Genomic DNA, 13103 nt, shown 5'->3' on the forward strand with positions numbered 1-13103 from the left:
AATAAATTGGGGTAACTTTCCAAAAATAGAATACAAATATTTTTGTGGGACGGACAAAATGAAAAGTGCACATATTTTTATGGGACGAAGAGAGCATGGTATTTATACTTTAATATTTTAGTGTTTAGTTTTGTTACTTCTTTCTTTGTGATTCAAATTATATTTTTTTAAATTAAATAAAAAATGATATTTAAACCTTCATTACAAACCAAAAAAAGAAATATATCATCTTTGTTGGGACAAACTAAAAAGGGAAGTGTGAATAAAGTAAGAAAGAAATAATAAAATAAGACAGAGGGAATAAAGTAGGAGAGAAAATTGATCACTTGTGGTGAGACAATTCAAAATGGAAAGTTGATGACATGTGGTGGGACGGATGAAGTAGTTAAAGTAGAGAAAAAGTAATATCTCTCTTACTTTATTCTTTCTCCACTTAAATTATTTATTACTCCCTTCTTCTGCCATTAGGAGTCTCAGTTCACTTTACTATAAATGGTAGGTAGACACACTTTCCACAAACACATTCCACTCACATTCTTATAAAAATAATATATCCCATGTTCCACTATATTTTTTACCCACTTTCCTTTATATTTTTTAAAATCCGTGTCAAACTTAAATGAGACTCCTAATAGCAGACGAATAGAGTACTATTTCTTTAAAACAAGTGCAAAAAAGAAATGACTTAACTATCTTGGGGCAGAGAGAGTATGAAAATTAGTATGAATCTATCTTACTTTACCAATTTCACATTAACATATGTGTCATCCCCAAATGACCTATTTATATGGGACGGGTGTAATATTATTTAAGATTTAATTTCAATTAAATCATGGATTAGTTGGATCTTGTCTTTATCCTATGGATTTGGATAGATTTAATTTTGGATAAATCCTAAATGGATTTGGATAATGACAAACAAATTTATTCTTAATATATGGATTTAGATATATTTTATTATATGAGTCATAGATGAATTAGGATAAATATTAATAGAGTGAACTGCACAAATGTTATCTAGATATTATAGAATGCATATTTGAGGTATGTGGTCGAAATTCTATTTCATTTGAGGTACTATTTCATTAATTTTGGAAAATTTTGCCCTTTCTTTAATATTTTATATTAATGGGTATTTTAGTACATCTAAATTAGTATTTGTTTCTCTTTTCTAATTTATTTATGAGCTATATCTCTCATTTCTCCACACTCTTTCAATTTATTTATGATTTATATTCTCTCTTTTTTTTTATCTTTTCTCTATTTTCCTTCTTTCTCATTTATTTAATTTTCTCTCTTAAAATTATTAGTTATACTTTTAAATAATTATTATTTGAAAACCATTCGAATAGCTGGTTTTTAGGGTTGACTCGAACCAGACAATGTGCCATCTGCATTTGAATGCGTCGGTCGAATCGATCGCTCCAATTTCCTTTTAGACATGAGTTGTTTTATTGGTTTTGTGAGTCACATACAAAAATAATACTAATAATAAATTAGAAAAGGTATAAAATATGAGACATGTGAGACATGTTATATTCACCTCTTTCATGTTTCGAGACCATCCTCCTTCATTCTCCACAACAAAGCAATTTTTTTACGCAAATTTGTACCAATCAAGCACACAAAATGACCTCAAAACTAGTCTATCTGCTCTTAGCTCATATCTTTGAGCCACTGCGCTTGCACATAATTTCTTCCAAGTATTGATGTAGAGGGAGATTTTTGAAAAACTTTTCTATACTTAGTGCTCACACCCCAATACTTAAATTGTTGTTAATACTCCCAGCTAGTAGGTCATTTTGTGGTTGTGTGATGAACCATTTTATTCAAGAAAGCTTTTGTCGTTTGTTTTACGTCCATGATGGCACCTTCCATGACATCGATGAATAGTTTTGCAACTGTCGTTGTCTCCTCGATATCATACTTAATTTCATCCTCCAAACTCTTCCATTCTACGTCGTCTTTGTCAGTATTGTTTATGTGAGAGCCAACAGAATTTGAATTAAACCCATACATATACGATGGGGAATAATAAATTGTAGAAGCCTTTTTTAGAAATGCTCAAAACCAGATATGGCGAGCATAGGTCCAACGCACAAAAGGAGATTCAAAAGGCTATTAAAAACAACAAAGTAACATATCTTGAAATCAGATCTTAAAATCTAACGGTCCATATCATAGTTTGGAGTTAGTACGAGTTTGTATTTAATTATATCCATATATTTATATTATTTTTATAGATATTATATTTAAAGATTTATACTAATATAAAATTAAATTAATTTTTGTGTATAGCACGAGTGTTACACTAGTTAATGTTAAGGAACACACATCACTATTTTTATGAGAGCGTGTTGTTAATTGTACTGTAAATATATAGATTGCAAGTCTCAAAAGAAAAATCATTAGAATTTAAATCATACCTTAGGTTAAAATCTCCATAGAGGCACATATTAAAAATATTCACAAACCGTTGCTCATTCAAATTTAAAATTACAAGAATACTTGACCTTATTTGTTATAAAAAACCAAAAAACAAAAAACGATTTATATAGGTGAATATATATTTACATAACAACAGCCACAGATGCTTTGAATGTGTTGTAAATTAAGTTCAATACTAAATTTGGATATTATATATTAGTCAAACTTGAATTATCATTTAACAATACAACTGGATTGCATATATATAGGTTATAATTGGAGTATTTTAAGTTTGGACTTACATTTTGAAAATAACTGATACGGGAACAATTGTTCCCGACAATAGCCACGGAGGCCAAAGGGGATGAAGTAAGACTCGAGAAGGAGAACGAAGGACCGAGAGAAGAGGAGAATGCGCCGGTGTTTGACACTGCAGTGGAAAAGGGAGGACCGGCGAGAGTTCAGGGCAGAAGCAACCGGCCACAGCGGGAGTCGAAACCGCCTACGAAGTATGGAGACTTTGTGTCGCGTTGAGAAACCAGACGCCAGGTTATTTTGTTTTTCCTTCAGTAATAGTAGTTATTTTTGGATGTTGCTATTTTATTATTTGGACTGATTTAATTAAACATTAGAGTCGAGCCCAATAAGCTCCTTTCCGGGTTTTCTTGGTGATTCTTTCCCGGATCGCAAAAGAGAGTCGAATCATCTAGGGTCTTTAGAATATAAAAAAGGGATTGTGTTATGAATTGACCATCAAGAAATAACATATTTTCCTATCTTTTCGTTCCATTTATTTTCCGCAAACCCTAGTATCGGATCTGATCTCGGGGCAAGCCCACGACGTCTAAGTTAATTTCTTCACCGTCGACCGCTCGTCGTCGTCGAATTCATGTTAAGGGAGGTTTCTCTTAACAACTGGTGCTTCCATTGTTGAACTCATGTCGAGCAGTCAGTCAGGCGTTGGGCGTACGGAGCCGCTATGTTCCTTGCCTGTGGTGACCGCCCCAGTGGTTTTCCAATTACCAGATCCACCGCCTTTGGACCCGGTGAGAACCATGTTGGAGCATTTGGTAGCGAATATGGCTAGGTTTGAGGTGAGAATGGATGACCTAGAGAGGCGATCATCGTCGCATCGACATCACGCCAGGCCGGACCCGAATTCCCTTAATCCTTGGTCCACCACCAGATCGGTGGAGGCTGCCATACCGTCTATGCCTCCCTTGTCCGCAGTCAGTGTCGCCGTTCCTTCCCTGCCGCTTTCGGCGAGTGCTCCGTTTCTAGGGCTTCATGAAGGGTTCTACCAGAGCACGACTGGACCGAAGGGGTTCGTGAGTCCCTCGCCCGTACAGAGATTTTCCATACCGGAGCATCAATCGTCGTGGGAACTGCAACCTGCTACGCGCGTCTCAGCAGCGTGGGATTCGTGGGGGCATCAACCGATTCAGAATCAGCAATTCCATAATTTAGGCTCGGCATGGGACATTCCGGGATCACGTCAATTTGGGACTGCTCATTCATTGGACAAGACGAAGGGGTTGACAATGAAACCTCCGCGTTTTGACGGTTCAAATGTGGTTAGTTGGATTTCAAGGGTTCAGTTTTATTTTGATCATTGTATGCTTCATGAGGACCACTGTTTACACTACGCGTTGATGTTATTTGACCCGCCGGTGGCTGAGTGGGTTTTTAATTACCGAGAGGGCAATCCGTTAGCCCGATGGACCGAGTTCTTGGAGGACGTTCGCCGACATTTTGACCCAAAGTGTTTCGTCGACTATTTCGAGGTACTAGCTAAATTGTGCCAACCGGCTCCTTGGAGGATTATAACAGCGAGTTCGAAGGGATGTTGAATAGGGTGCGGGGGGTCCCGGACAGCAGGTTGGTGACACTGTATGTGGAGGAATTGCAACAACCGGTCCGCAATCAGGTGAAATTTCAGTATCCCCCGTCAGTAGTGGCTGCCATTGCTTTAGCTTTGGAGTTTGATGCTGCGATCGACAAGCAGTCACCCCCACCGCCCAACCAGCGGCGGACTTGGCAGCCCCGTGAGTCCAGACAACAGTCCACCCCCCTGACGACCACATCTCCTGGGTCCGCATCGCAGCCTACTCGATTAGGACAGCCTCTGGAGAAGGGATCTAAATTCGTGGGCCTCCCGGTGATTCGGTTATCTGCTGCTGAGATGGCCGAGTGCACACGGAAATGCTTGTGTTGGTATTGTCCGGATAAATGGATTCCTTGCCACGTCTGTAAGAAGAATTTTTTAGCTTATATGGGGATGTATGATGATGAGCTGGAGACTGAAGAGGTGGAACGTCCGGCAGAGGAGATCACCACCACAAACTTGTCACACATTTATGCGATGGGAGGGAGACCGAATGCGGCCTCGATGGAATTACAGGGTCGGATTGGCCGAGAATAGGTTACGATTTTGATCGATACAGGCAGTTCCCATGATTTTTTACACCCACGAATTGCAGAGAAATTGAAACTGCTGTTGACAGCAGTGCGGCCATTCCGGGTGTATGTAGGTAATGGTGCATCGTTGGTGTGTTCTTTTGCTAGCGTGGCCACCGAGTTGTGTATTCAGCAGGAAAAGTTTACCGTCACATTGCATATTTTGCCTGTACATGAATTAGATGTAGTGCCGGGGTTATTGTGGTTGCGCTCCCTCCGGCGGGTGACCAATGACTTTATTGCGGGCACAATTGAGTTTTACGGGATGATATCCCGGTATGCTTGAGAGTGGCACCTCCGTGCCGTGAGAGGTTTCACCTTGCGCCGCTGCCTCGCCACTTCGACTCAGGGGAGAGGCTCATGTGTTTGAATTAGTGCAGTTAGCTCCAGATTTGGGTAAGCCCGAGAGCGAGGCTGTTTTCCCCACTATTTGTCAGAGTCGGTGTTGGACGTGTTGGAGAGACATCGCACGGTTTATCAGATTCCGTCAAGCATGTCGCCTGCATGACCGTTTGACTATAGGATTCACCTGCTGCCCAATGCTAAACCTGTTAATGTCCGGCATTACAACTACCCTTACTTTCAGAAGACGGAAATAGAGCGGCAAGTGAAAGAGATGTTAGACGCGAGCATCATCAAGAGGAGCCAGAGCCCCTTCTCGTCGCCTGTCTTACTTATCCGGAAGAAGGATGGCTCATTTCAATTTTGTATCGACTACATGGCCCTTAATTCTGCGACTGTGCCGGACCATTTTCCCATCCCGACGACGGATGAGCTATATGATGAACTCGGGGCAGCACGGGTGTTCACTAAGCTGGATCTCCGGGCGGGCTACCGCCATATCCGGATGCACTCTGAGCATGCGTTCAAGACGGCGTTTAGGACAAATGACGGCCATTTTGAATTTTTGGTAATGCCATTTGGTCTAACAAATGCACCGTCTACCTTTCAAGCGGCGATGAATGAAATCTTTTGGCCTCTTCTTTGCCAATCACTCATCGATTTCTTTGACGACATTCTGATTTACAGCCCGACACTGGAGAGCCACACTAAACATTTACATGAGGTGCTTTCTATCCTTGCGGCACATAGCTTCTTTGTGAAATTATCAAAGTGCACTTTTTTGCTGCTCTACTGTGGATTATTTAGGCCATTTGATCGAGGATGGTCAACTGAAAGCCAACCCGAGCAAGATAGAGGCGATGGTGGCTTGGCCGAAGCCGACGACAGTCAAGCAGCTGCGTTGTTTTTTGGGGCTAACGGGCTATTACAGGTGGTTTATTGCAGGGTATGCATCCATTGCGGCTTCCCTTACAGAGTTGCTGAATAAAGATGCGTTCGTGTGGTCACCTTTGGCAGACGACAGTTTTGTGAAATTAAAGGTTGCCATGACGTCGGCACTAGTGTTGCGCTTATCGGATTTCTCTAAGGTTTTCTATTTGGAGACAGATGCTTCGGATTTTGGCGTTGGCGCAGTATTGTTGCAGGATGGCCACCCCTGGCTCGGTCCTCGGCATCGTGTTACTTCGATATACCACAAAGAATTATATGTAATCGTGGAGGCAGTACAGAAATGGAAACAATATTTATTGGGACGGGAATTTGTGATTAGGAGCGATCAGAAGAGAAAGACTTGTTGCAGTAGGTGATTCAGACCCTGGATCAACAGCTCTACGTCCGGAAGTTAATGGGTTACAAGTTTCGCATCGAATACAAGATGGGTGCCTCGAACAAGGCGGCAGATGCGTTATCTCAGCGTGACATGGAGACCGAGCAGGCGACGGCTGATGTGGGTGTGCTATCATTAGTGGGTCACCCAAGTCCTCATATTATGGAGATTTTGAGGGAGAATAATAAGACCAAGGCTGATTTGTTGGAACTCCACGCTGAGGTCGCGACGAGGGTGGCGAAACTGTGCTTTTTGGTGACGGATGGACTGGTGATTGAGGTAGACGAATTATAGTGAGTAAGCAATCTGCAGCAAAGGGGGCGTTATTATATGAGCACCATAGTACCCCATTAGTGGGTCACCCCGGGGTGGATCGAACCTTCCGAAGGTTAGCAGCTTCCTTTTTCTGGAAAAAGATGCGCAAGGACGTCAAACGCTTCGTGGAGGCTTGTTTTGTGTGCCAAACTACTAAGTACTCGACACAAAAGCCTGCGGGTCTTCTGCAGCCTTTGCGTATTCCGTCGCAGGTATGGGAGGATGTTTCAATAGACTTCATTACAAGTTTGCCGCAATCGAGGGGATACACGACTATTTTGGTGGCAGTCGACAGGTTATCTAAGTACGCCCATTTTGCCCCATTTCCGTTGAAATTTGATGCGTGGAGAGTGGCCAACCTTTTCATTGACACAGTGGTCAAACATCATGGATTCCCAAAGAAAGTTGAGTGGGACCAAGCAACATTTCACGACAGCTTACCATCCTCAATATGACGGGCAAACTGAGGTTCGGAATCGCAGCCTCGAACAATATTTGAAGGTGTTCCTGGCTGACCGTCCTAAGAAATGGGCGAATTTTCTGCCATGGGCGGAGCTGGCACTGAACTGCTTCTATCACGAGGGGCTGGGGACTTCCCCTTACCATGCGTTATATGGCCGAGAACCGTCGGCTTTGATAGCATCACCGTCGTCGGTTGAAACCCCGCCGGATGTGGCGAAGGACATTCGTCAGAGGGGGGAATTGATGGTGGCATTGCGTCGCAACTTGGAGAAGGCACAGAACTGTATGCGCGCGGCAGCGAACCGCCACAGACGGCACCTGGAATTTGAGGTGGGCGATCGTGTGCTCCTGAAGTTGCAGCAGTACCGGCAACACTCAGTCACCCGCCCAGCGTCGGCAAAGTTAGCTTGCCAATTCTATGGCCCGTTTGAGATCCTGGAACGTATTGGCCAGGTGGCATATCGCCTGAAATTGCCGGATGGTAGTCGGATCCACAATGTCTTTCATATGAGCTTGTTGAAGCCATTTGTTGAGGGCTCGTCGCAGGGGACGCCGGAATTCCCGGTGGTATTCGCGATGGGACAGTCTATCGCCAGGCCGATTAAGCTACTGGAACGTCGGATTGTTTGGAATGCCGGAGAGGAGCAGGAGGAATGTCGAGTACAGTGGAGTGATGATGGCGGCCCAGCGCCAAATTGGGAACCAGTGAATGTGGTAGAGAAGCATTTTCCATACCTCCTTGGGGACAATGAGCCACTTATGGAGGGGGGAGTTGATACGGGAACAATCCCGACAACAGCCACGGAGGCCCAAGGGGATGAAGTAAGAATTGAGAAGAAGAACGAAGGATCGAGAGAAGAGGAGAATGCACCGGTGTTTGACACTGCAGTGGAAAAGGGAGGATCGGCGAGAGTTCAGGGCAGGAGCGACCGGCCACAGCGAGAGTCGAAACCGCCGATGAAGTATGGAGACTTTGTGTTGCGTTGAGAAACCAGACGCCAAGTTATTTTGTTTTTTCCTTAGTAATAGTAGTTATTTTTGGATGTTGCTATTTTATTATTTGGACTGATTTAATTAAACATTAGAGTCGAGCCCAATAAGCTCCTTTTCGGGTTTTCTTAGTGATTCTTTCCCGGATCGCAAAAGAGAGTCGAATCATCTAGGGTCCTTAGAATATAAAAAAGGATTGTGTTATGAATTGATCATCAAGAAATAACATATTTTCCTATCTTTTCGTTCCTTTTATTTTCCGCAAACCCTAGTATCGGATCTGATCTCGGGGCATGCTCGCTACGTCCACGTTAATTTCTTCGCCGTCGACCTCTCGTCGCCATCAAATTCACGTTAAGGGAGTTTTCTCTTAACAATAACCCTTTTAAAATGTTTGATGATACAAGTGGTAACTAGTTTACAATACGTACAGTCAACCATATACACTATAGTGTAAGTAACATCTTCCTCACCAAAAAAATTACACTTAATTTGCCGAAGATACCAGATCTGGAATCCGTTTTAAATATTTATTTCTTTTAGCCAAATGATTACACGATGCTGATTGCTTAAGAAATGCATTTTATTACTCCCCCTCTACGCTATTAATCATCACTAGTTTCTTTTTGTCCGTGCATCAATAATTATCACACTTACTTTTACTACTTTTGGTAATAGACCTCATATTCTACTATTTCATTCTACTCATATTTTACACAAATATAGAAAGTACTTTTCATTACAATTCTTAAAATTCGTGTCCGGTCAAAGTGTGACATCTAATGGCGGACAAAGAGAGTAATATACAAAAAGATTGCCTAAGGAAAATCGTAATTACATGAAATTAATATGCCATTATTTGCACATGATTGTGTAAACATTAGATAGATCACTAGCACATATGAATCATAACAATTTTTCAATTTACCAAATCAAAATATCAGATAATTCACTAGCACATAATTAAAGAAATGAAATTAAAGAAAGAAATGAAGAATACAAAAATGCAAAAAAAAAAACGATTTGAGAAAGAAAGAAGAAAGTATTTAAAATTGAGGAGTAGAAAGTAAAAGAAAATGTCAAAAAATAGTATAAATGGACTATTGTACTAGTCTTAAAATCTAATACTAATAATTATAGTAATAAATATAATTTTTATATGATGCATATTATTTTTAATATGTATACACATACCTACTTATTTATTTAACGATAGAGTAATCTCAACGAAACATATTTTTGGTCCGCTAATGTATCTTTTTCTTCGTTTAATTTGTTTCAACTTTCAATGCACTGCTAATATAGAGCACTCGGATTAACCGATGATATCAGTTTTATCTTAAAATCAAATGTTTGCATAATTTACCCTGAGATGCTTATCATTTTAGAAATTAGAAAGTAGAAAAAATATTGATTAATTAATGAGATACAAGTCAGAGTTGGATGTACGGAATGATGAAAGACAAAATAAAATAACTGAAGTTTATTCCATTAATTTCAAAGGGCCTTATCTTTAGTTGGGACAAGTAAGGTACTAAACTCAAGAACATTAGAGTACTGTAGAAAAATTAATTTAAGCATGAGAAGATGATGAATTAAGTCAGTCATCACAATTTCAGAGACAAATCCAAGCCCGATTCATCGTACTGGTTTCCCGGAACATTCCTCGTATTAGGGTAGCCGGGGTATTCTGCGAACACCGGTGGTGGGGAGTGATTAAAAACGGGCCTGAAGGCGCTTGATGGTCCAGGCCCAAAGTTCTGGGCGTGGGCCATGTGATAGGGGCGGACGTGATAAGGAGGAAGGCCAGGGGCCGCGGCCAGCATTCCAGAGGGGCGGTGGCTGTAGGCGAATAAGGATCTTTGCAGGAGATCGTGGCGGTGGTGGTAGGGACCGTAGAAAGGTGGGGTGGGCATAGCCATCCGGGATCCGGGGCCCTCATCATAGTAGCTGTTGTCTTGCATGTTCTTCTCCACGGCCCGCTCCACTTTGTGGGCATTTTGGTGGCCGCCCAGTGCCTGCTTGTTGCTGAATTTCTTATGGCAGTACCGGCATCCGTACTCCCGGTCTTGGTCGGCCACGGCCGCCCCCTTGCTCTGCTCCTCTGAGGGGCTGTCTTGCCCCTCAGAGGAAATGGTGACCTGCTGCTTGTTCCCGTCGGATCCCATTTGCGATTTGCTAGAGAGAAGAAGGCTGTGGTTGTGGTTGTGGTGGAACATACATAAAAATGGTGGGGTTTTATAGTTGGAGAAATGAGAAAGAAGAGTTTGAATGAGAATGAGATTGCATGCATAATGCCAAAGTGGAATAATAATTAAGACAACCTAAGCCAGAGTTGAAGCAATATAAAAAGAATGGGTTTAGGATTATGCCTAATTAGGCAGTTTACAACTATGCGTATGTGAAAAAAATGGTTGACTATAAAATTGTTGGGATGAAGAAGAAGAAGAAGAAATAAAGCTAGATTGCCAGTACACTAATATATTCTCATCTCCTTACTTCAATGCTGCTTACTCACTTACTTTTTAATGTCGCTTTAATTATTTGATTCCACTTCAACTACAGATTAAACCTATCATATCTGCAAATCCTACTAATATCTCTCAATTATCACATAAATACAAATGGATGATTCTAATTTTGAGTGTGGCAAAAATTAATAATGACAATAATGAGATATTTTTAATTGTGCACACACAATTTTTGTGAAGAGGTTCTTAATCACACTAATTCTACATATGCAATCTTTTCATATGATTTAATTTGTTTTAGACTATTACGTTGCTTTGATGTTATTTTTTTATATTCCTAATATTTATTATCTATGTCTAGATCACAAATTTTGAGCAATTATTTATTATTTACGTACATGTTCCCGCATATTTAGGAGACGTTTGGTCGGGTAGTATATACGACAAAACATGATAAGGACATACATATTTATGAGTCAACTAAAGTGTTAGAAAATATTTTGTGTGGTTCTAGTTAACATTATGGTTATATATATAGTTATTATAAAAGCTAAAGATATCAAGGACATGCTTAAATGTTTAATTTAATTTGTTTTCTAGTAAATTTTTCCTTTTTCTTTTACTTTTTTTACAAGAATGGGAACGAGTGTTTAAAATCTTCATCCACTCCTCAATAGATATGTCAATTTTCTAAGTTCTAATACTAGAAATCAAGTACCACTATATTAACAATAACCGTAAAATGATTGAAATATTAAACAGTATCTTCTTTATATTTTTATTTAGCATCTGAGTAATAATGCTGTTCTGGCGACCGTAAAAATTAATGAAATCTCAAATGTATTTTAAAACCATGTATAGGAAATTGAAATTAGTAAGCAATCTTGTGTTAAGTGAATTAAATTACATATCAAATCTTGTTGTTTAGATTTTGATTTCTACTATTATTTCAGACATCCAAACATAAGAGTCAAGATACTTTAATAATATTACAATTTTACTTTCCTTCTGAAATGGATAATTTTATTCATGCATCCTTATTTCTGTAGTCTATTAATATTTCACAATTTATTTTCCCTGTACAAACCTAGGGAAAAACTCTGCAAATGTCAATAGTCATAATCATGTATACTATGTACACTATAATCCTACTATGTCTAACAAATTAAATTAAATTTCGTACCAATTTCTATAATTTGAAATCCAATACGATGACTTTATTAGGCATGTGGAGAAATTATGAAAAAAATACTCTTTCAATCTCATTCAAAGCAAAATACTTCATACATCAATCATTAAATGCATTATATGAATATTCATTTTGGAATGTCTATCATTAAATATCAAATTAAACTCTTATTATTTTTTTTTATAATGAACTCTATATTTCACTAATTTATTCACTCATAGTAATAAAAAAAAATCATATTTCACTAACGGTTTCGATCAGCTCTTTTATAAAATTTCCTAGCACGTGCCAAATCGAAGTGACGTTTACAAACCAAGGTAAAAACTCTGCAAATGACAAGTCATAATTGTGTATACCATGTACACTATAATCCTACTATGTCTAACAAATTAAATTAAATTTCGTACCAATATCTATGATTTGAAATCCAATAGGATGACTTTATTTGGCATGTGGAGTAAATATGAAAAATTACTCACTCAATCTCATTCAAAGCAAAATACTTCATACATCAATCATTAAATGCATCACGTGGTTATACATTTTGGAATATCCATCATTAAATATCACATTTAACTCTTATTATTTTGATACTAATTTAATCCATTCATATTTATTATAAAAAACCATCATATTTCACTAACTATTTCGATCAGCTTTTTTATAAAATTTCCTAGCATGCAAATCAAAGTGAGGTTTATTCATGAAAGAATGGAATATTTCTTTTTCAACATGAGATTTATTATTTTTTAGTATGTTAAATAGAGATAATAAAATATAAAAGAGAGTAAAACAGAGATTGGTGTGTTTTCATTTTTATAAGAAAGAATTTCAAATAAGGTCCCTAGAAATGAGATTTGCACATTTTAGGTCCCCGAATTTGAAAAAATATCACCACAAATCACTGGAAAATCATTAATCACGTTTCATACCCTCTCCACTTATTTTTCCATTTTACCCCTAGATTCCATATAATGCTCAATTTCTGTAAAATTGTACTCCCTATGTCCCATTAGAAAATATTTGGTTTTTGATACGAGATTTTATGTACTAGTGTTGTATATATAGACGTAATACAAGATCATTTCTTGAGTCATTTCTTTTTTGTACTAGTGTTGTATAT

At 39.1% G+C, this 13103-nt stretch overlaps 1 protein-coding gene across 1 annotated transcript; it reads right to left on the reverse strand.

The window, feature by feature from the left end:
- Positions 1 to 9927: 9927 nt before the first annotated feature.
- On the reverse strand, positions 9928 to 10488 carry LOC121752860 (zinc finger protein JAGGED-like). The gene has a single exon (XM_042147951.1). It carries the CDS (start codon positions 10486 to 10488, stop codon positions 9928 to 9930), a length of 561 nt encoding a protein of 186 aa, XP_042003885.1.
- Positions 10489 to 13103: the final 2615 nt, after the last annotated feature.

Source organism: Salvia splendens, chromosome 10, assembly GCF_004379255.2.
Source record: "Salvia splendens isolate huo1 chromosome 10, SspV2, whole genome shotgun sequence".
Classification (NCBI taxonomy): Eukaryota; Viridiplantae; Streptophyta; class Magnoliopsida; order Lamiales; family Lamiaceae; genus Salvia; species Salvia splendens.

Excerpts from the sequence above, each read along its gene's own strand:
- LOC121752860 (XM_042147951.1), bottom strand. The coding sequence starts at position 10,488 with ATGGGATCCGACGGGAACAAGCAGCAGGTCACCATTTCCTCTGAGGGG.